Below are 23,914 nucleotides of genomic sequence, written 5' to 3' on the forward strand. Positions count from 1 at the left end.
ATGCATCCCCCCCCAGCCTCTCCTCTCTGTGCACCCCCCCCCCCAGGCTCTCCTCTCTATGCATCCCCCCATCTCTATTTTTGGTCCTGTTGTTCAACTTGGACAATCTGATTTGTGGCCTTCTTCTGTTATACCCTTAATGGGAAAATTAGTTAAAAATGTGGGAAATAGAAGAATATTTGGGAATTACGGGGATTTTCTTTCTAGCTGTTTGCTGCTGGCCAAAATATTGCTTTGCTTGGACTTCTTAAATAACCCAGAAAGTCCCTTTCAGCATAATTAGTTCCTCTCTTTTACCATTCCAATGAACGAACTCCGGAAAAATGAGTAACTTGTTACAAAGTAGATGCCTCTAAAGGAAGTCTAGTATAATTTACAGTTTCCGTTCACTCCTGGAAACCCTCACCACCCCCTCCAGCGCAGACTTCAGGGAGCTGCCACAGAAAACCAAGGCCCTCTTCCTTTTCTAAAGAATTCTTCCTTCTTGACAACATATATATAGAGAGAACATAGAATATAGTTAAGTACCCATTTTTCAAATATTGCCTGGTTTTCCCAAGAGGCCCTTTTGTTTGCTTATCAACTCCTGCCCCTGCTCATTGGCAGTTGGCTTGTGTGTGTGTATTGCTGTTTTCTTGACTTTTTCACCGGCAGAGAGGCCTATTTCAACCTGCAGAAGGCAGAGAGAAACATGAAGGAGCTGAAAGAATTATGTAAGGGAAGTGTTTGTGAATTACAAGTCTCAGAGAAAGACCTAACAATTGCTTTGGGCAGGTAAGATCCGGACTTAGAGAGGCTTTTATGAATGAGGCCTAGAGATACATGATGTTGGTGCTGTATATAAAAGGAAAAAAAAAAATTCAGGGTCCAAAACCCAGAAACTCAAGTGGTAATAAAAGAGGCTCATATTTACCAAGTGTGTATGTTGTGTTCTCAACTTAGTGTGCACTGCCTCATTTAACCCTCACAACCGCTATAAAGATAATTGGCTTGATTATGAAGTCATTGGAGAAAGGACAAGGAGACTGAGGCTGAGGTTAAACAAATTGTCCAAGGTTACCTAGCTCACAAGCGTTAGAACCATGATCTGAACTCATGAAGTCTTGAAGCTCTTCTAGGATTAAATTTTTTTTCTGAATTCTCATTTATTTCTGTTGCTAAGTGTAACGTCTAACAAATGAGGAGGGAACATTTAATGAAGATAATTAATTAGAAGCCATGAAAACTATGTATAGCACATGCATTTTTAAGTAAATTCTGTTCCATATGGAAACAAAATTCATGGAATGTGTTCAAGCCAGCATAAGACTTAACTGTTTTGCAGTTGATTTAGGGATCCTCTGAGAATCAGCATATTTGGAAATGAGAGTGGGCCCATCAGATTACCAGAAAAAAAATAATAAAGAGTTTACTGTTCCCTAGATTTTTCAGATATCTTCACATCATTGAATGTAATCTGTTTCCAAAGCTGTAAGCACTTGGCACAATAGGGCAGATAACTGAACAGTAAATAAATGAAATACATGTAGCCCGTCTGCCTCCTGTAAACAACCATGAATCTAGAAGTCAAATGGGAAATGGTGGGGAGATGTTGGAATGTCCAGAACTAAGTCAAACAATTGTTTCTCATCTATAGGGCCATAAATTAGTATCTGCCGAATGTGTACTGCCGTCACAAAGGCAGTGGCTGAAGTTTTTCTGCCTTATGTGAAAGATGGTCTTGTTCATTTTTCATGCTGTGTTCTGGTACTCATTTGGCTTATTCATTTCATGGTAATTATTGAGTATTTTGTGCATGAACTGTTTTAAATGTTAGAATTCTTACTAAGTCTAACTATGCTAGACACTGTATGCTTTACATAATTTTACTCAATTCTTAGAAAGTTCATGAGGATAGATCTTTTTATGACTTTCAGACTTTTTTTTTTTTTTTTTTTGACAGGCAGAGTGGACAGTGAGAGAGAGACAGACAGAGAGAAAGGTCTTCCTTTGCCGTTGGTTCACCCTCCAATGGCTGCCGCGGCCGGCATGCTGTGGCCGGCGCACTGCGCTGATCCGAAGCCAGGAGCCAGGTGCTTCTTCCTGGTCTCCCATGGGGTGCGGGGCCCAAGCACTTGGGCCATCCTCCACTGTACTCCTGGGCTATAGCAGAGAACTGGCCTGGAAGAGGGGCAACCGGGACAGAATCCGGCGCCCTGACCAGGACTAGAACCCAGTGTGCCGGCGCCGCAAAGCGGAGGATTAGCCTAGTGAGCCATGGCGCCGGCTATTACTTTCAGATTTTTAACTTTCAAGTTAACAGAAAGGTTAACTCAAATCTGTTGGAAGAGCCAGGATTGTAACTGGGGCATCTGAAATCATTACTCACCTTCTGTACTACACTGAGTTGTGTTTACTATTGATCAGATGTCTCATAAGGGCAAATACCTGTTTCATTTTAAGGGCTGGGAAACTAAGGCAATATTGTTGAGGCCAGACAACTTGTTAGTATTGCCCTACAGGCTCTTAATTAGAGCCATTATAATAACTTCTGCTCTTGTGGTCAAGAGAAATGGTGATCTGATAGAACAAAAAAATTATTTTTATATTTAGTTCATATAGTACCTGGTAATTTAGATATACTTATTCCTGCTTTATTTGGAACAAATTATATGATTCTGGGATTTGATAAAACTAATAACTGTCAGAACCAGCTTTCAGCTACCTGTATTCTCATTGTTACTGCTGTCCCTGGGAAGATAAACCTAAGTGAGATGTTGTATTATCATTTTAAAGAATTATATTCCCAGTTTCATTGTGGGAAATCTGAAAAGAATGATGTGAAAAAGAGAATAAAAGTTAATTCTAATACCACCTCCCAGACATAACTGCTATAAACATTGTGGAGATACGTGTGTATAAGAGTACTTCAAAAGTTCATGGAAAATGGAATAAAAGATAAACTTATTTTGATACAAAATATTTTGAAATTGTATAGACAAGGAGGTCTTCAAAAATTTATGGAAATGTATATTATGAAATATGTATGCATTTCAATTTTTGCACCAAAATAAACTTATCTTTTAACTTGATTTGTCCATAAACTTTTTGAAGTACCCATATGTGTGTGTCATATATGCTCATATACATATATCTGGATCACATTTTATATGAGTCTAGTTTTATATCTTGCTTTTTTAACTTAATGTATTTTGAACATCTCCCTAAATTGTTAACCTAACAGGAAAACATGGTTATGTGACGAATTTATTGTATGATGTGCATAGTTTATTTAACCACTCCTTTGGGAGATATTTACATTGTTTTCTCTGTCCTCTGTCATTTTTAACTGAGGAGGAATAAACCAAACTAAACAAAACCAAACAAAGCAAAAACTTTATTTGGCCTGAAAGAGCTGGAATCAGAGGTAATAAACTTTTACTTTATTTTAGGAAGTCTGTGTTTATTGGTAAATTATCTCATTTTGTGAATTGCTAGAAGTCATTTTTTCCATTTGCTTTTCTGTAAAATTAGAAGACAGCATGGCATATTAATGGGTTTAATGAATGGTAGTTGAATCTGCCGGGCAAGATGCAAAATAAGAGTGTTTTTTACAGCAAGGCTGAATTTTGAGCCAACCACACAAATGATTTGCCTAGGAGGGCCAAATTCTTTAGTTCTTAGAATCAATTCCATATGTGTCTGCAAAGTTAGTGACCTCTCTTTGACTTTTCACCTTCATTTGTTTTTCTGTAGAGCCTCCTTGGCCATCCACAGGTTGAACCTAGCTTTGGCATACTTTGAGAAAGCAATTGGCAACGTGATTGCTGCGAAGGGTGATGGCACATCAGATCTGATCAGCCTGTATGAGGAAATAGCTCAGATTGAACAGCTGAGGAGGAACCATGACAAGGCCATCCAGTACCTGAAGCAGGTTGGTGGGTTGGCCAGAGTCCAGGTTGGGTGGCCTTGTTTCTCTCTAGGGTCAAGGAAGCTTGGGCCTCTCAAAGAACACAGCGGGGATTGATTCCATTTTAACCCTGACTTCCCTCCAGATTCAGGCAAGAGCCTTTCATCAACCGTCAGTGACCTAGGCAGAGAAAGTGACTCAGGTGGGCAGGTGTAGTTGCTGTGTGACCCGACCTACAGATAGTGCTTCCTCTTCCAGGCTGCTCGCTCATCTCTAGGTGCTGGGAAGAGGAGGTTGGGGATGAGTCTGCTCCAAGACAAAAAGCAACTGAAGTCTTCAACAAACACAAAGGATCTTTTAAATGAAAGATCATGGTATTTTGGTATAATGCTGTCATTTATCCATTAAGCTTGTCTAGCTGGTTGTATGTCCAAGGTTAAGGTTAAACTAACACAATGATGTTTCCCTTGGAGGTAACTAACTTGACAAATGCCCAAAGGAAACTGAATCAAAACACAGAAGGAATGTTGAGTCTATCATATGAGAACAGTTTAGGGCACTTTTATGTCTCATGTATTTGAAACTGTTAGTTAAATTTACCTTTTTTGTCTTCCAAATGAGAATGCTGCTGTGCCTAACCTCCAGCATACACAGAGAAAAATGCTGGATTTTCTGTACCATAGAAAAGTGCAATATGTAAAGCAGTCAGATGCTGAAGAAAAGGCACTGCAAACAAGTGGACAGTCCAGGGTTATGAACATCATGCAACTGGGAAGCATTTGGGAATGCGGCCCTGAAGTCAGGGAGCCCACTGCTTACAGAGGGAGCCAGTGCAGTTTTTGTGTTCAAGACTTTCTTAGGGCAGTGGTCAGATCAGGATGGATAAAAGAATAAATGTCACTGATTCCCACCACCACTAAAAAGTGAGAGTTCATTTTTTTTTTAAATTTTATTTATTTATTTGAGAGGTAGAGTTACAGACAGAGAGAAGGAGAAACAGAGAGAAAGGTCTGTCATCTGCTGGTTCACTCCCAAAATGACCGCAGCAGCCGGAGCTGGGCCGATCCAAAGCCAGGAACCAGGAGCTTCTTCCTGGTCTCCCATGTGGATGCAGGGGCCCAAGCACTTGGGCCATCTTCTACTGCTTTCCTAGGCCATAGCAGAGAGCTGGATCAGAAGAAGAGCAGCCAGGACTTGAACCAGTGTCCATATGGGATGCTGGCACTGCAGGCGGAGGTGTAGCCTACAGTGCGGGCCCTGAGAGTTCATATTTAAGCAATGTGTTTAATACATGTACTTGAGCATATTATTAATTCATTTATCCATATAATAGTCCTATGACATAGGCACCATTATTATTTTATGTCATTTTAAGGATGATAAAAGTGAAACACAAAGAAGAGTAGCTAATTCAATTGAAGTTGTGTAGCTAGCAAGTGTTAAAGGAGGGATTTGAACTCTGAAAATTTGACCAGAGAGCCTATACTCATAAGGACTCTGCCTGATGTGTAAGCTCCAAGTCCAGTGATCCCTTTACTTTATTAAAAAGGTTTGCCGGCACCGTGGCTCAATAGGCTAATCCTCTGCCTTGCGGTGCCGGCGACACACCAGGTTCTAGTCCCAGTCGGGGTGCCGGATTCTGTCCTGGTTGCCCCTCTTCAAGGCCAGCTCTCTGCTGTGGCCAGGGAGTGCAGTGGAGGATGGCCCAAGTGCTTGGGCCCTGCACCCCATGGGAGACCAGGAGAAGCACCTGGCTCCTGGCTTTGGATCAGGGCGCCGGCCGCGGCAGCCATTGGAGGGTGAACCAACGGCAAAAGGAAGACCTTTCTCTCTGTCTCTCTCTCTCACTGTCCACTCTGCCTGTCAACAAAAGAAAAAAAAAAGGTTCACAGTGTCTGGCCTATGAAATATTAACACAGGTGGTTGTTTCCTTCTTGGTGGATGTATATACTAGATTTTTCCTTCTTTCTCTTTCCTGAATGCTATTCCTTCCATTTTAGCACAAATGGTAATAATAATAACAATAATAAAAATGATACTTCTTTTCTGCTTATTATATGCGAGATGGTGTTATAAGCACTTTACATATAGTAATTCATTTACTATTTACAACAACTGTTTATGAAAAATACTATTTTTGCCATCCTTGTTTTACATTTGAAGAGGGCAGGTGATCTGAATTATGTCACAGTAAGTGGCTGGCTGGGCTAGGAACTCAGGCAGGGTGACTCTAGATCCATGCTTTATTAAACTGCCTTTGATACTTTCATGTAATTTTATTTTTGCTGTGAAAACTTATAAAACAGTTTATTTTATTTATCAAATACATTATTTGAGCTAACATTTACTGACAACTTCCCATGTGATGGATACTGTGCTTAGTGGGTTGCAAACACCATCTCATCTAATTTTACCAAACCCTAGTCCCTGGGAAGCACATAGTCCTTTAATGCATGCAGATGAAATTACTTGTTCAAGACTCATAGCAGGAAGTGGAAGAGTTGGGACTCCAACTCATCTCTCCTCTAACTCCACAACTGGCTATCTATTGGCTTTGTATCAACCAGAAATTCTATGAGAACTTACAGAAAATTTACAGTCATTTGGGTACTTAGTTTGTCATGATTTTCTGTCTTCCAGGCCCATTCTATCTGTGTTTCTTCGTTCACTGAAGTCAGCCCCCAAACTGCAGAGGCGAACGCTTTACTAGCCAGAGCTTATGCCATGTCCGGAGAGCCCCAGCACAAGGGTAAGTAGAAGAGGCAGCCATGTAGTCATCATCATTGCCTGACCACGTGTGGGAATCGTATTAGCAAGTGATCTTTTTACAGTAAGGTTAGAATTAGCTACTTGTGCCTGTGATGCCAAGATTAGGCTGGTCATGATTTTATACAGAATCAATTACACATCAGGTCATATCCACTTCCCTAGTTAGTTGGACCATCAAACCTATAAAATCATTTGATTTCTATTTCCTTTATTTCCTTGATAAGGAGTAGAAATTATATACACTATGAATGTGACCTATGAAGTACTGGTAAATGAGGAAATCCAATTATAAAAGAGAACAACATTGGCTCCTCCTGTACTCCTCCTCCATTCTCAATCTTCTTGACCCTTTTTCTCTGGCTTTTAGGAGAGAATGTTTGAGGCATTTAGAATTTTTTTGACCTAGATTCAAAAGTGAGGTACCGGGGTTTCAAAAGGAAAACCGGGTGATTAATCCGTCAATGATGGATCTTTGTCAAGGTCATCTGTTTGAAAGTGGGCAGCTTTTAGGGAGACACAAACAACAAGTGAGGGAAGACAGAGTGTCATTCTCAACTGGCTTGATCAGATTAATTGACACATGGAATCAGAGGCCTGTTAAGGGATTTGTGAAGAATGTAATTTGAACATTTAAAAAATGTTTATTTTCTCTGCTTATAAAAGTAATCCATTTTGGTATATTATTTTCCAATTTGGGAGGTAGGAGTATAGAGAAAATCTTGCATCTTATTCTACTCTTGCATTCCCCATGTCATTAAATAAATATTTGAAGTTTTAATATTTTAAGTATTGGTTTATGATGCATAAAGGTGAATTGAAGACTTCCTGATTTTGTGTTTATTAGCAAATTTTCTTCTCTTAAAATTTTCTCTTGTGGGCTACATGCATTTGGCAAAGCAGCTTAAGTGTCTGTTTGGGACATGTGAATTCCATATTGGAGTGCCTGGTTTAAGACTGTTCTGCTTCTGGTCCAGCCTCCTGCTAATGTGCACCCTGGAGGAAGCAGGTGATGGCTCAAGTATTTGGCCACTCATGTGGGAGACCCAGATTGAGTTCTTGGCTTCTAGCTTTTGCTTGACCCAGCTCTGGCTACTGTGAGCATTTGGGGAGTGGACCAGTAGATGGAAATCTCTCCCTGTTTCTCTGCCTTTCAAATAAAATAAATAAATAAGCAAATAAAGAAAATTTCCTTGTGCATACTCAAAGTATAGATACTATACCTACAGTGGACACAAGAAATTTAATGTTTGTAAATATGTAAAATGTTTACCTTGAGAATTTTTAAAAATTTATTCTATTTATTTGAAAGGTAGAGAGGCAGAGAGAGGAGCAGACAGAGAGAGATCTCCCATCTGTTGATTCACTTCTGAAATGCCCACAATAACCAGGGCTGGGCCAAACCAAACTGAAGCCAGGAATCAGGAACTTAACCCAGGTCTCTGATTCAGGTGGCAGGATTTGCACTCCTTGAGCCATTATTGCTGACTTTCAGGAAGCGCATTAGAAGGAAGATGGAATTAGGATTAGCCGGGACTCAAAGCCACAACTCCTATATAGGATGTGGGTAACTTACGCAATGTCTTAACTGCTGTGCCAAACACCTGCCCCTGACTTTTTTTAATTTATGAAAATAAGCCAGAGCTGGGAGAATCTAAAGCACTTAAGTTTTTCTTATACTATTTAAAAAAAATATATTTGTTTTTTTGAAAGACAGAGTTAGAGAGAGAGAGAGGTCTTCCATCTGCTAATTCACTCCCCCAACGGCTGCAATGGCTGGAGCTGAGCCAATCTGAAGCCAAGAACTAGGATCTTCTTCAGGTCTTCCACGTGGATACAGGGGCCTAAGGACTTGGGCCATCTTCTACTGCTTTCCCAAGCCACAGCAGAGAGCTGGATTGGAAGTGGAGCAGCTGGGACTTGAACTGGCACCCAAATAGGATGCTGGTGTTGAAAGCTGGGGCTTTAACCCGCTGTGCCACAGCACCAGCACCTTATACTGATTTTTAAAGAAAATATAGATCTTAAAATCATATCATTATTAAATTAAATTCCAGATGGATTAACATCTTATATATTAAAACTTAAAATATAAGGTAGCCAGATGAAAATACAGTTCTGGAATAAAAAGTACTGAAGTTAAGGGCTGGCTCTGTGGCTCATTTGGCTAATCCTCCACCTGTGGTGCCAGCATCCCATATGGGCGCCGAGTTCTAGTCCCGGCTGCCCCTCTTCCAATCCAGCTCTCTGCTGTGGCCCCGGGAGGGCAGTGGAGGATGACCCAAGTGCTTGGGCCCTGCACCCACATGGGAGACCAGGAAGAAGCACCTGGCTTTGGATCGGCGCAGTGCGCTGGCCATAGCGGCCATTTGGGGGGGGTGAACCAACAGAAGGAAGACCTTTCTCTCTGTCTCTCTCTCTTACTGTCTATAACTCTACCTGTCAAATAAATGAAAAAAAATTACTGAAGTTAAAAAATAGATAAAACAAGAATTTCTAAACACACATAAAGATATAACATAAAAGAGGTTCACAGTGTTAATTACATAATGATCTAAAACTGAGTCACAAAGAAAAAATTAAAAAACAAGTAACTCATCCAGAATGAGAGAATAATCTGAAGAGAGGCTTAACTATTCTTTAAAAGATGAATTTGTAGTTTTCTTTCCAGGTCCAGATAGTTTCATCATGGAATTCCCACGTAACATTTAAAGAAAGAATAACACCAATTCTACAGAATATCTTCCAGAAAATAAAACAAAAAATAAAAATAGCTACAGATAAATACCTTCATGTACATAGACAAAAAAGATCCTTGACAAAATATGTGGGAATATATAAAAATAATATTACACTATGATCAAATGAGGCTTTTTTCCCCTGAAAATAGCAGTCTGGTTAAATAGTCAAATTTGGATCCTTGTACTTTACCGTATTAATAGTCTAAGGATGAAAAGCACAAGATCTTATCAACTGGTGTACATAAAGCATTTACAAAATCCAACATGCACTCATGATTGAACTTTCTCAATATGATTTTTAAAATGGGGTTATGGGGCATGTACAAAAACCCTATAGCTGGCGCCGGCGCTGTGGTGAAATGGGTTAAAGCTGTGGCCTGCAAGTGCTGGCATCCCATATGGGCACCGGTTTGAGACCCAGCTGCTCCACTTCTGATCCAGCTCTCTGGTATGGCCTGGGAAAGCAGTACAAGATGGCCCAAGTCCTTGGGCCCCTGCACCCTCGTGGGAGACCCGGAAGAGGCTCCTGGCTTTTGGCTTCAGATTGGCTCAGCTCCGGCCATTGCGGCCAATTGGGGAGTGAACTAGTGGGTGGAAGACCTCTCTCTCTCTCTCTCTCTCCCTCTCTCTCTCTACCTCTCCTCTCATTGTGTAACTCTGACCTTCAAATGAATAAATAAATCTTTAAAAAAAAAAGAAACTGGCGTTGAATAGATTTATGTCTATTAAATAAGTTGAAATAATAGTTAATAAATATATCAAATGGAAAGCATCAGACCCAGATGGGCTTACTGCTGAATTCTGCTTAGTATTTAAGGAGGAAAATAGGCCAAATTTTCTATAATCTCTTTCAGAAGATAGAAGTTGAGAGAACACTTCCTAACTCATTCTGAGGCCAGCATTGTCCTAAAACCAAAATCAGACAGATAGTGCTTGTTATGGGTACATTAGGATTTCTCTACCTAAAGAACATGCAGATGTTTACACTCTGGTGTCTGGCTGATGGACTTGGTTTAGAGATTTTGATCTAATTGTGGTGGCTAGGCAGTGGGGCTGGTGGAGTTCTTATGGTCATTGGAGATATGCCCTTTGAAGGTGGTTTTTGCGAGAAGGTCTTCTCAGCCTGGCTCTCCCTCTGTCTGCTTTCCTGGCTCACCACGTGATCGTGTCTCTGCACCTGCCATGAGCAGCCTCCACAGACACTGGAATGTGGGGCCAACTGATCCTGAACTATAATCTCAAAATGTAAGCTAAAATGAATCTTTTCTTTCTCAAAGAAGCTCTTCTTGGGTATTTTAGTTGAGGTTGTGAAAAAACAGTATCTCCTATATGCAGAAATTCTCAACAAAACATTAGCAAGTTGAATCCATCATGTATAAAATAAATTATATACCACAACCAAGTACAATTTATCCCAGATATGCAAGGCTACTTCAACATTTGAAAATCAATTAATGCACCATACTAACAGGCTAAAGAAAAAGGATCACATGAATCACATGAATCAGTGCAGAAATAGCACATGACAGAGTCTACGTCTCAGTCATGAGGAAAGACTTCCTCCTCCTGATAAACCACTGCTATGGTTTTGATGTGGTTTGAGGATGTCCCCCACCCCCCAGTTTCAGGTGCTGGAAGCTTGGTTCCCACTGGGCAGACGATTGAGAGATGGTGGTGCCTTTGAGATGTGGGGCCTACCAGGAGCAGTTAGATCACTGCCCGTGGAAGGAATTCTTATAGTTCTCTGGAGAGGGTGGTTATAAGAGAGCCAGACTGGCTCCTCCCTGCTCTTTGATTTGCTGTGTCACCATGTGATCTCTCTGTCTCTGCTCTCACCATGATGCTATCTGTCATCAGTGGTAAGACCAGGGAAGTCCTAACCAGACCAGTTCCATACTGTGAATTTTCAGCCCCCAAAACTGTGACCTAACTAATCCCCTTTTCTTTTTTAAAAATTTTTTTGACAGGTAGAGTTATAAGACAGTGAGAAAGAGAGAGACAGACAGAAACGTCTTCCTTCCGTTGGTTCACTACCCAAATGGCCGCTATAGCCAGCACTGCACCAATCCGAAGCCAGGACCCAGGTGCTTCTTCCTGGTCTCCCATGCGGGTGCAGAGGTCCAAGCACTTGGGCCATCCTCCACTGCCCTCCCGGGCCACAGCAGAGAGCTGGACTGGAAGAGGAGCAACTGGGACTAGAACCCGGCGCCCATATGGGATGCCAGTGCCACAGACGGAGGATCAAACCAAGTGAACCACGGCATTGGCCCCTCCCCTTTTCTTTTTAAAGTACTTCTAAAAATGGAAAATAAAACCCTACAGCTAGCATCATTTTTCTTAATTCTGGAAAACTAGAAGCTTTCCCATTAAGATCAGGAACAAGGCAAAGATATCCCATTTAACCATTACTTTTCAACGTTATAGTGGGAGTGCTGGCCAATACAATAAGATAAGGAAACAGATGGTATACTCTTTGTGAAGGAAAAAATAAAACTGTTTTTGCTTGCAGGTGACACCTTTGTCTATCAGAAAATCTGAAAGAACCGACAAACAAAAAAAATAAAATCTTTTGGAACTGAGTATAGAAAGGATACAATATACTAGCTTAATATACAAAAATCAGTCACTTCCCTAATTACCAGTAGAGAACAAGTGAAATTTGAAATTGAAAACAAAATACCATTTAAAGAAGATGTGAAATAATTAGGTATAAATCTAATAAAATCTGTAAAATTTATATGAGAAAAGCTACAAAACTGATGAAAGAAATCAAAGCAGCATTGAATGAACTGAGATATTTTGTGTTCATGGATAGGAAGTCTCCATATTTTCAAGCTGTCAGTTCTTCACAACTTGATCTATAGTTTCAACTCGGTAAAATATGATCAGGTTGGTTTTTGGATATTGGCAAACTGATTCTGAGTTTATTTGGAGCAGCAAAAAACCCAGAATAACCAATACAACACTGAAAGAGAAGAAAAGAGTTGGGTGAAACTTAATTATAAAGCCGCAGTAATCAGATGGTGTGGTATTGGCAGATTTTCTCATTGTTTCTGTGCATTTTCTACATCGACTGCATAAACATCTATTATGCTTGGAATAAAAGAACATTAAAAATAAATTTTAAGCAATTTTATAGTTAAAGTACTTATAAAATCACAGCTCTGTCTCTCAAGATCTTTCTCTCTTTGTCTCCTTTACCCTCTCTCTTTCCCCCACCCTCCATATACCACACATGCACAGACACATGTACCAAATAGGAACTGCAGTAAATAGTATTCTTAATCAGAAATATAAAAATAATATAATCTAAAAATATAATCTTAACAGTTCAATAGGAGTTTAATATATTTATTTGTATTCCTAGCATTATAAGGTTATTCTGACAGAATTTTTTTCTGTGCATTTCATCAGGAGAATAAAAATCAGAATATCATCTGATCCCATTGAGTTACTTCATGGACTTTTAAGGTGTTCTTATGAGATTGGGATGAGAATAGGCATGGACTTTAAATATGAAAATGTCCATTGAGCCATAGCTGATGCAGCACATTTGTGAAGGCTAGCAGCTTGCCTTAAATTGTCGTTTCTGTTGTTCCAGATGCTATTGAGACATATTTTATAAAAAGTATTAGTGCATATCAAGTAACATTGGGCTCAGAAGATTCTGAAACACTGGCCACCATTGAAGAATTTTGCAAATGGCTTGTCCAAAATGGGGAAAAACAGGTAAATATTAACAACATAATTGCTGGCTTGTTTATTAGATCAGAACAGCCTTTTCATCTCACACCTCAGAAACAAAACTTCTGGAAAAAACTAGAAGTAACACACAAGACTGGTGCTACTTGGAATATTGTAGAAACATTTATCTTGTATATGGATGTGTGAAATACTTTAATGCTGGACATTTACAAGCTCTGGCTTTCTGAATTTAATATTTTAAGTCAAAATTGGCTTCTGCCTTTGCATCTAGCTATCAGGTTTTTTTTTTCTCATAGTGATATTTCCCTCTTATTTGGATTGTTGGTCCTTTATTAACCTCAAGTTTGTTTTCACATTAAAAATTACAGAAAATTCTATTGATTGCTGACTTTTTTACCTTGACATCCCATAAGTCTAAGCCATCACTCAAAAACTTTTGACCCAAACTTCCTAGAATCAGCGCAGCATGACCATAGTGAAGACCTTTGTCTTGAGAGCGCACATGATCTAATCACACTCAGTGTATGCTTCGTCAGGCAGCTGAGAAACAAAGATAAATTGGACATAGTCTCACTGGCTGTGTCACAATGAGTTTAAGAGTATGGCTATGTGTAAGAATTTATTTCTAGGAATAAACCTTTTATACCATATTTGAACACTTTTATAACTGAAATTTTCTTTATTTACATTTTAACTGCCACTTGTAAAAGTAAAAACTGATAGGTTTGCAAAATTTTTTCTCTGGCTGTGATATTTTTGTTGGCTCAGAAAATTAACATTAGACCCCAGTGCCATAAAATGGCTGATCTAATATTTAATTTTTATTTTCAGAGATGTGAAAACACTTGGCCAGAATTTTATTGGTTATCTTGGTTATGCTATAGTGCAATGAACAGCTAAAGACTTTTTTATGATAAAACACCTACACCAGTACTTGATGGTCTCCTACTTCTAACCACGTGCTTCTAGAATACCAAGCTCCTGGTTAAAGATGAGAATGGATCTGTGCAGGGCTCTGGACAGGTCACCTTTACCATTAGAAAGCATGATCCATGAGGGCAGGAATTTTTGTCTGTTTTACTGTAGTGTCCTTGGTGACTGAAATAACAGGCACTCAATAATTCAGTTAAGAATTGGTGCTCAATAATTGTTGAATGAAATTGAATTTTATAACAATTTCCAAATTTTTAAAGAGTTCTTTCTACTACCCCCAGCCTGATGTATGGCTGTAGGCCTGCTCTGAGGGACCATAATGGAAACTTAGAATTCTGACTTGAGAATTGTGTTCCCATAAAATATAATTTTTTGTGTGTATGTGATTAGAAATTTATTCTTCTACAGATAGGAAAAATAAACAGGATCTTTTTACCTGGAATTTTCACTTTCCAGTAGTTCATTAAAATGACTAATGCAAAGAGAAAAGAGACACCTGCTATATGTTTCCTAAGGCTTTTAGAAAACATTGAATTGAAGAGAGGGAAGAGGAAGAGGAGTAGGAGTATGGGTGGGAGCATGGGTAGGGCATGGTGGGAAGAATCACCATGTTCCTAAAGTTGTAATTATGAAGTGTATGAAATTTGTAACTGCAAAGCTGTACAGTTCTGCATACATTCCTATGGATTTACTACTAAGGGTACAGTTTAAAAACTTGCCATGGGACCCCAAATCCCCTTAAGCTGGGTGCTAAAAATACTATCGTGTTAAAGTGATAATATAGATAGAATTAAGTGTTAAATCAGTCATATAAATAGGATTAAATGTTTGGTAATAATAATAGATAGAATTAAAAAGGAATGAATGCTCCAACATTCCCATTCAACATGGGAAGCAGTCCATACAGCAGACTCATAGAATGACAATTGCTTTAAGTAGCACTCTGACCTCAGAATCAGCCCTTAAGGCATTCTGGTCTGGCCAAAAAGCCCACAAGAGCATTTCAGACATGGAAAGTCAAGACACTGTGGCAAAAAATTGTCCTACATGGAGCACCTCAGTGGGTGAGACCCCAGTGGAAAAGTGGTCATCAAAGAAGGATGTACTTTTCTCTGAAGGGAAGAGAAAACTTCCATTTTGCTTATGACCTTGTCTAAACACTGACAGAGTTTGTGGATTAAAAAGGCTTCTCTAGCCTAAGCAGCTCATGTCAAGAGCCTTGGGTGATCATTGATGGCATACATAAGAGTGGTAATTGTTAAATTAACAAGAGGAGGGGCTGGCACTGTGGCTCACTTGGTTAATCCTCCACCTGCGGTGCTGGCATCCCATTAGGGCGCTGGGTTCTAGTCCCGGTTGCTCCTCTTCCAGTCCAGCTCTATGCTGTGGCCCGGGAGGGCGGTGGAGGATAGCCCAAGTGCTTGGGCCCCTGCACCCGCATGGGAAACCAGGAAGAAGCACCTGGGTCCTGGCTTTGGATCTGCACAGTGCCGGCCATAGCAGCCATTTGGGTAGTGAACCAACGGAAGGAAGACCTTTCTCTCTGTCTCTCTCTCTCACTGTCTGTAACTCTACCTGTCAAAACAAAACAAAAAAAAATGAACAACAGGAGTCACTATTCACTCCCATGCAGGACCTCTGTCCTCAAAGAGTCGTATTATGAGAGTTAACAGTAAAACTTTTTCTCAAAGATTTATTTCATTTTAGTGTATTAACTGGAGGATATTCTTATGTCTCATAAGTTATAGTTAAGCCTAAGTGTCCAACTCCATTGCTTGTTTCCTTAGAAGCTTTCTTAATTAATGCTAAAACTCCTTCTCAAGGACTTTCTTTTAATGTATTAAATGGAAGATATTCTTATGTCTCATAAGTTATAGTTATGTCTAAGTGCATGCAAAAGATATATTATTCTTGGGTGCTCCTTCAAAGTTAAGTTTCTAAAAAAAACAGTGAAATTAACTTCAAGATGCAATGACTTTGAACAGCCCTTGTCTTGACTGTTGAGGAACATTTTTTTTTTTTTTCAGTGCAAATTGTTGAACTCTTAGTATAGAATTGGTCTTCTGTGTATAAAGTTTTTTTTTTAAGATTTATTTATTGATTTGAAAGTCAGAGTCACACAGGGAGAGAAAAAGAGGCAGAGAGAGAGAGAGAGAGAGAGAGGTCTTTCATCCACTGGCTCACTCCCCAAATGGCTGCAACGGCCCTGTGTATAAAGTTACTTGAAAATGGATTTTAGTGGAGAATGAGGCTGGGAGTGGGAGAGAGGGGAGGAGGAGGGGTGGAAGTGTGGTGCGAGTGTGGGTATGGTGAGAAGAATCACTATATTCCTAAAGTTGTACTTATGAAATTAATGAAGTCTGTATTCCTTAAATAAAAGATTTCTTTTGGGGAAAAAAAAGAAAACATTGAAGTGACCGAAGAAGTAGAATTGGCTACATACATGCAAATCTATAAGAAAGGTGGTATTGTAGATGTACATATAAGATTTATAGGGTAGCCAGTGAAGTTAAATACATTTAAATTAACTATTGTTAACTATAAGCTTAGAACTTTAACTCAACAGAAGCAGATTGTGTAGGCCCTACATCACAACTGATCCTGGAGGCTCCTGCCGTTGTGGGCAGAGTGCCTTCTCCACAGAGCGTGTGCTGCATGATGACTAGCTTGAGTACAACAGTTTGTTTTCAATTCCTCAGGAAGCTTACAGACTGCTGAAGTCGTTACTGAAGTCCCAGGTTACCAGCTATGGTGACTGCAGTGAAAAAGTGGCTGAGACTTTTTATAACATGGCCAGGATCTGCTTTGCCGAAGGGGAGCTCGGAAAGGCAATTCAGCTACTTAGGAAGGTGAATACTGGCTGGTTTGCTGCATTTCCTCCTGGGCTTGTAAGCAGAATGTGAGACGTGATGTGTGGGTGTTCACTCCCTTCCCTGCCCTCCTTCTCTCTTATCACTCTGCTTTTAAGTCATGTGTTGTCTTTGGAAATTTCTCTGCTTTCTTAGATATGCTGAGAAAGAATGTGATACAAAAGCTGTTGTGTGCATACCTAGGCTCGAGCCTTGAGAGAGTAACGCCTTAATTTTAGAATCTAGGGGTGGCAGTAGCTTTTAAGAGTTGTTAGATGGAGCTAGACATTTAGTTAAAGACTAATCACCCTCCATTACTGAAGCAGGAGCCTTCTGGGTTTCCCACTCAGTGCTCCATGAACAATGAGGCTTTCCAGCGTGGCTAGTGGGACCAGGTACTACACCTGGCCCTGTATATGCACCAGGAAGTGTTTTCTGTAGTCCCTTCAGATGGTTCAGCACTGGACGATTTCCTCACATGCACGTACAAATCAGTGCTCTGCAGAATATTTGAGGGCACCCACTGAAGATAGCTGTGGGTCTTTTCTGTGGAAGTATCTCTCTGTTGCCCTGCTCTGAGAATCTCCTGGGATTCTCAGCTCTATCAGGGAGTTGGGTGAGCCCCATCGGTCCCCCTTCCATGTGCCACAACCTAGACACTCTCAAATCAGTAATCTGGGGCAACTGTGCCATCTCAGGTTTCTCTCTCAGGGATCACAGACTGTCACCTGATGTTGTGTCTTGAAAGTCATTCATGCATTTTGTCATTTCACACATTTCTTTGTTGGGCTGTTTCAGGTGGAGGGTAAATTTGGTCCCCTTTATTCCATATTGGTTGGAAACAAAGGTCAGCAATAAAACTTAAAATGGAAAACTGCATAAGAGTAAAGTGTTACAGCATGAGAACACAGTGCAACTTTGGGACACCTACACAGATTTCATTTGTATCTGTTTGGTTACAGTTGTTTGGAAAATACTGATGGAAGTGGCCACTGCAGCTGTGTTTTGAGTAGGGATGCTGTCAGTCTTTAGCCCTGCCACTATGATTACCCACAGGCCCATATGGCAGTGCCAGGTGTGGTAAACTGGAGTGCACACACAGCATGAGGGATGCAGAAGGTAACTAAAGAGCCTCTGATGCAGACCCTTCCTCCTCCTTGGCAGGGAACCGATGCAGTGTGGTATAGGCATCCACAGTGTAAACTTGTGACATCCCAATTTACTCATTCTCTTCTGATTTTGGCTTATAATTAAGCTGTTGGCTATATGATTCTCTTTAACCTAATTGTTTCCCACCTTACCTACAGTGTCTGATGATTCAAATCTTTGTGTATGGAAGTGAACACAGTAAAAGCAGAGAGACAAAAAGCCTCCTTACCCTATTGCAAAGGTGAGTTCTGGCCTTGGCCATCAGCCATATCATCAATGTGGATATATGCATAAAATGACCTTTCCCTGGTTTAACAAAGTAGGGGTGATTCACCTCTGTCATTCTTACTAGGGAGGCAAAAACCTTTCTATTCTTTGGATTTGGATAAATCCTATCTGGGGGTAACTAGTTGATTTCTTGTCATCTGTACAACCCCGTATTATGAGTATGCTGCAGTAATACATGATATTTACAATATTTTAATGCTGATATGTATCCAAATCATGCAAGACAAGATGTCAATAAATATATGTGATAATATGATATGGATTTATACAAAGTAAATAGGTACATTAAAATTATTTTTCTTGTAGAATATACAAAATCCTGATCCCTAAATAGAAGGCAAGTTTTTGGCCTATAGTAGTATGCAGATTCAGTAATGAAAGAGCCTCCTTTGATTCCTTTTTGCAGTGTTTAGAGATTAAGGCAAAGAAAGTTTTATACAGATTTGCCTCATACTTTGTCCTTGGCATACCATTGATGTTTCTTCATCTCAGAATGATACTGACCTTGAACTGTTCTATTCTTTTTTTTTTTATTTTTATTTATTTTTATTTATTTTTTTTTTTTTTTGTGACAGGCAGAGTGGACAGTGAGAGAGAGAGACAGAGAGAGAAAGGTCTTCCTTTTGCCGCTGGTTCACCCTCCAATGGCCGCCGCTGCAGCCGGCGCACCGCGCTGATCCTGGCAGGAGCCAGGATCCAGGTGCTTTTCCTGGTCTCCCATGGGGTGCAGGGCCCAAGCACCTGGGCCATCCTCCACTGCACTCCCTGGCCATAGCAGAGAGCTGGCCTGGAAGAGGGGCAACCGGGACAGAATCCGGCGCCCCAACCGGGACTAGAACCCGGTGTGCCGGCGCCGCAAGGTGGAGGATTAGCCTATTGAGCCACGGCGCCGGCTGAACTGTTCTATTCTAAGAAAAAAATTATAATTTGTTGAGTGTATTCTAAATCCCCCAAATTGAGGTAGATCCTATTCATAAAGTATTCCTTTTAATCCTCACAAGCATCCAGTATGATAGCTCTCATTCGACAGAGGGGAGCATGATAGATAAAGAAATTTACCTAAATTCACTCACTCCTGGGGGTTTGGATGCAAGTAAATGTGTCTAAAAGGCATGTGTGTTTCCCTAGAAACCCTCTATAAAAGAGGGGTCTTGGGGCTGGCGCCTTGGCTCACTTGGTTAATCCTCTGCCTGCAGTGCCGGCTTCCTATGTGGGTGCGGGGTTCTAGTCCCAGTTGCTCCTCTTCCAGTCCAGCTCTATGCTGTGGCCTGGGAAGGCAGTGGAGGGTGGCCCAAGTGCTTGGGCCCCTGCATCCACATGGGAGACCAGGAAGAGGCACCTGGCTCCTGGCTTCGGATCGGCGTTGTGCCAGCTGTAGCAGCCATTTGGGTATTTGTCTCTGTCTCTCTCTCTTACTATCTAACTCTATCTGTCAAAAAAAAAAAAAAAAAAAAAAAGAGGGGCGTCATTATTGGATGAGAGTTAGGACCCTTATTGCATTCACCAGAGGTGACTCACAACCATTCAGTCACCTTCTGACCAGGCTATATGTGGGGGAGATGAGCATGTGGAATGCATTCAGCCCATCCTCTCTGCACCCACCCCAGGAGAGCCATCCCTAAGGTAGGCCCTGTCATATCCAAGGAGGAGGTTCTCCAGCCTCTCTCAGTGATGCCAAGGTTAGGATATAGAGGATCAGCAGCAGGGGAGCTTTTCTCCCTGCCTGCCAGAGCATGTAAAAATATATTTTCTATTTTTTTTATTTATTTGAAAGTCAGAGTTACACAGAGAGAGAAGGAGAGGCAGAGAGAGAGAGAGTCTTCCATCTGCTGGTTCACTCCCCAATTGGCCACAACGGCCGGAGCTGAGCCGTTCTGGAGCCAGGAGCCAGGAGCTTCCTCTGGGTCTTTCCAGACAGATGCAGGGGCCCAAGGACTTGAGCCATCTTCTACTGCTTTCCTAGGCTATAGCAGAGAGCTGGATTGAAAGTGGAGCAGCTGGGACTTGAACCAGTGCCCATATGGGATGCTGGCACTGCAGGCAGCGGCTTTCCCCACTATGCCACAGTGCCAGCCTCAAAAAATTTGTTTTCTTAATCAATAACCACAAAGCTATGAGTCTATAATGTAGGACTCCTTTTATTTCTATAGCACTATATTGTAAAATTACATTAGCAATTTCTGATCCATCAGCCATACTGTTAGGTAGGTATTTTTTTTTTATCTCCCTGGTTAGGTAGGCATTTTTTTTAATCTCCATGGTTCACATGTTGAAACAAGCTTTTAAACTGTAGGTATCTTATTCAAAACCACCCAGCTAGTAAATGTAAGATTTGGAGCCAAGTAGATCTGATTGCAAAAAATGTTCTTTTTTTTTTTTTAAAGATTTAATTATTTATTTTAAAGGCAGAGTTACAGAGAAAGAGAGAGAGCAAGCGAGCTCAGAGCACTTCCATCCACTAGTTCACTACCCACATGGCAGCCAGTGGCCGATGGTTCACCCACCAAATGACTGAAACAGTCAGAGCTGGGCCAGACCAATGCCAGGAGCTTCATCTGGATGTCCCATGTGGGTGCAGGAGTCCAGACATTTAACCCATCCTCCACAGCTTTCCTAGGCACATTAGCAGGGAGCTGGATTGGAAATGGAGTATCTAGAACTCAAACCAGCACCCACATGGGATGCTGGCTTAACCCACTATGCCACAACAAAAGCCATGAAAAATGCCATTTCTTTCACTTATTTAGATGCAGTAGAGTACACATATGGGGATATCTGTTCAGCATGTAAGGCTGTAGAATCATTTTACCTATGGAGAAGCTGAGAACTGATTGGTAGGGGAAGAGCTTGGACTTTTGGCCAAGGTATTTTTAATTCCAGATATTCTCTCTGTAGATAGTATAGCTTAGAATCTGAAGGCAGACTTGCATGGACTTAAAGCTCAGGCTGCAACAGTCCATTGTCCGACCCATGTTCATTGACTCCTCAGCCTCTGTTTCTTCATCAGGAAAATAATAGTACCTGCCCCGACATGGGGGTTTCCTCAGAGTTCATGATACAGCACTGAGATCAGGGCTGGCAGGTCCTACAGCTCAATAGGAGTTGACATCATCATATTGAAGTCACAGTAATTCTCTTTCTGGGGTGCTACCGAGAGGTCCGAATGTCTACATAAGGGGCTTCTCTTTATCACCCTAACTACTATCATTTTATATTAAGAGCACTGCAATCAGAGAGTAACATTACTGCAATCCGACCTGTGATCATCTTCTGCCTCTGCCATTTAGCAAGTATGTGACCTTGGGCAAATTGCTTAACCTGGTCATTAAAATGCAGAATTCAGTAGTAAACCACATAGAGTTGTTGTGAGTTTTAAATAAAATCATGTCTGTGACATGCATAGCACAGTGCCTGGCAGAGTATGTACTCAGTAAATGTTAAGAAAACATCCTTCCTCCCCCTTCTTCTCAGCACAGTGCCTTTTGCTTTTGAGGAAACATGTCCAAGTATTTGGAATCAAGAATAAGTGTTAGGGCCGGCACCGCGGCTCACTAGGCTAATCCTCCGCCTGCGGCGCCGGCATACCAGGTTCTAGTCCCAGTCAGGGCGCCGGATTCTATCCCGGTTGCCCCTCTTCCAGGCCAGCTCTCTGCTATGGCCAGGGAGTGCAGTGGAGGATGGCCCAAGTCCTTGGGCCCTGCACCCCATGGGAGACCAGGAGAAGCACCTGGTTCCTGGCTTCGGATCAGCGCGGTGCGCCGGCCGCGGTGGCCATTGGAGGGTGAACCAACGGCAAAGGAAGACCTTTCTCTCTGTCTCTCTCACTGTCCACTCTGCCTGTAAAAAAAAAAAAAATGAGTGTTAGCTAGTACCACCATATTTTATGCATCTGAGAAACTGGTTGAGAACTTGAGTCTCTGAACATATCTAGATTACATTGTATGCTTTGAAGGTAATAAGAATGAAACTAAAAGAAAAAAACATCACTTCAAAGAAGCACACAATGTTTCCTCAGAATTGGGGAGAAAATTCTATCTCCTCAGCTGTTTTTACAAAGAGAAGGAGGAGGAATGAGGAGACATGGGTAGAGCTTGATTCCGGCCCCAAGTGGGGAGTTTCTTTAGGGCTTCGAGCCTGACTCCTGTCTCTGACAATGACGCTGAGACACAGTCCTAGCACGAGAGGCCATGCGAGGGATGAGTCTGGGAGGGCACCGCTGTAGTGGACGTTGGCTCAGTGAAGGCGCTGCTTTCCCTGAAACGAGCCCACACCTCACTCCTCCAGAACTGCTGAGCAAGCCCGAGGATCTGCTGAGGCCCCGAGGTCCAAACCCAGGACAAGTACTGTTCTTTTCTTTAGGGTCTCGCTGGCGTAATCAGCCCCTGGTGTCCTGGAGCTCTGCTCGTTTTCCAGGGCGCTCTGTGTGTTTTCCACTTCGCCTCCTCTGGAAATGCTGTGATAGCACTCACTGGATTCTCATCGCCATGAGCCCGAATTCTTCGGTTTTGAAGCCTACGCTAAGAAGTAAAAGCAGAATGAACCTCTTAAAATAGGAGTTATTTCCAAGGTTAAATGATAGTTGCAAGGGCCTCAAATGAGATTTTCATGTATAGAAAAGACATAGAAAATCTCAGATTTGGAAATCAGCTTCAAGGTTGTTTACAAATGTACTTCAATTTTAATCATTTATGTCAAGCTCCTTCTAAGCACTAGAAATACTAATATGTGTAAGATTTAGTCCTTTCTGGGAAAACAGACACACATGACCAGATCACAAGTTAATCTGTAGTAAATCTTTAAGAGAAAAGTAAACAGGAAGGACAAGTAATAAATTGTGAGCCTAGAGATACGGGTGAAAACTGTAGATTGGGGGTTGGCTGCAGGGTTTTTCTAAGAAAAGTAGAATATTGTATCAGCAGGTAGAGGGAAGCCAGAGGTGGGCATTCCAAGTAGCATGAATGAAAGAATAGAGGCGTGGAGTGACTTAATATTTCTGAGGAAAAGCAAGTGGCCTTAATGGTTATAATTTAAGGTAGGCCAGTAAAAAACAGGCTGGAGATTGGTTTGAAAGACAGCTTGGGACCAGCTTATGGAATTTTTGTGTGCTGTGCTAAGGAGTTTAAAATTGATTTGGTAGACAGAAAGATAACTATGAAAGGCTTTTGAGCAAAGTATGACATAATCAGTTACTGATTCATAACACTAGCTCTGACAGCAATGATGATAGATGGCACACAGGGAGAAGTAGGGAGACCAGTTAGGAGGCAAAGCCAATAGTCCAAGGGAGAGATGTTGAGATCCTAAATTATCTAAAGCCAGAAAAGGGTAGAAGGAATGTGCAGAGGGTGGGTTGAGAAACAATTTTGGAGTCTATGATGACAGATCTCAGAACTCGTCAGATGTGAGGTGTGATGAAGGTGGGAATTAAAGGCAGCTTTGAAGTTTCCAGCTTGGGCAACAAGGGGTGTGGCAGTGCTGTTAAGTGAAGCAGTATTGTAAAGATCATCTTGGAGGCTGTCTGGGGACTAAGTAAAAGAACGATTTCCATGTAGGCTGTGTTGTGTTCGTGATATCCACAGTGCATCCATCTGCTT

The 23,914-nt window shown here is 41.2% G+C and overlaps 1 protein-coding gene across 8 annotated transcripts in view; it reads left to right on the forward strand.

The window, feature by feature from the left end:
- The window catches only part of TTC23L (tetratricopeptide repeat domain 23 like), a 63,167-nt gene that overhangs the window by 23,270 nt on the left and 15,983 nt on the right, over nt 1-23,914 (forward strand). For all 8 annotated transcript variants that reach the window (XR_011381998.1, XR_011381999.1, XR_011382001.1 and 5 more), the window contains exons 6-11: nt 649-774; nt 3,736-3,913; nt 6,530-6,638; nt 12,998-13,125; nt 16,734-16,883; nt 18,191-18,273. Coding sequence is in view for 4 of the 8 variants with exons in the window: in XM_051853533.2 (XP_051709493.2) it covers nt 649-774; nt 3,736-3,913; nt 6,530-6,638; nt 12,998-13,125; nt 16,734-16,883; nt 18,191-18,273 (774 nt within the window). In the remaining 4 variants the exon portion in view is untranslated. The remainder of the gene's footprint in view (nt 1-648; nt 775-3,735; nt 3,914-6,529; nt 6,639-12,997; nt 13,126-16,733; nt 16,884-18,190; nt 18,274-23,914) is intronic.

Source organism: Oryctolagus cuniculus, chromosome 14 (assembly GCF_964237555.1).
Source record: "Oryctolagus cuniculus chromosome 14, mOryCun1.1, whole genome shotgun sequence".
Lineage (NCBI taxonomy): Eukaryota > Metazoa > Chordata > Mammalia > Lagomorpha > Leporidae > Oryctolagus > Oryctolagus cuniculus.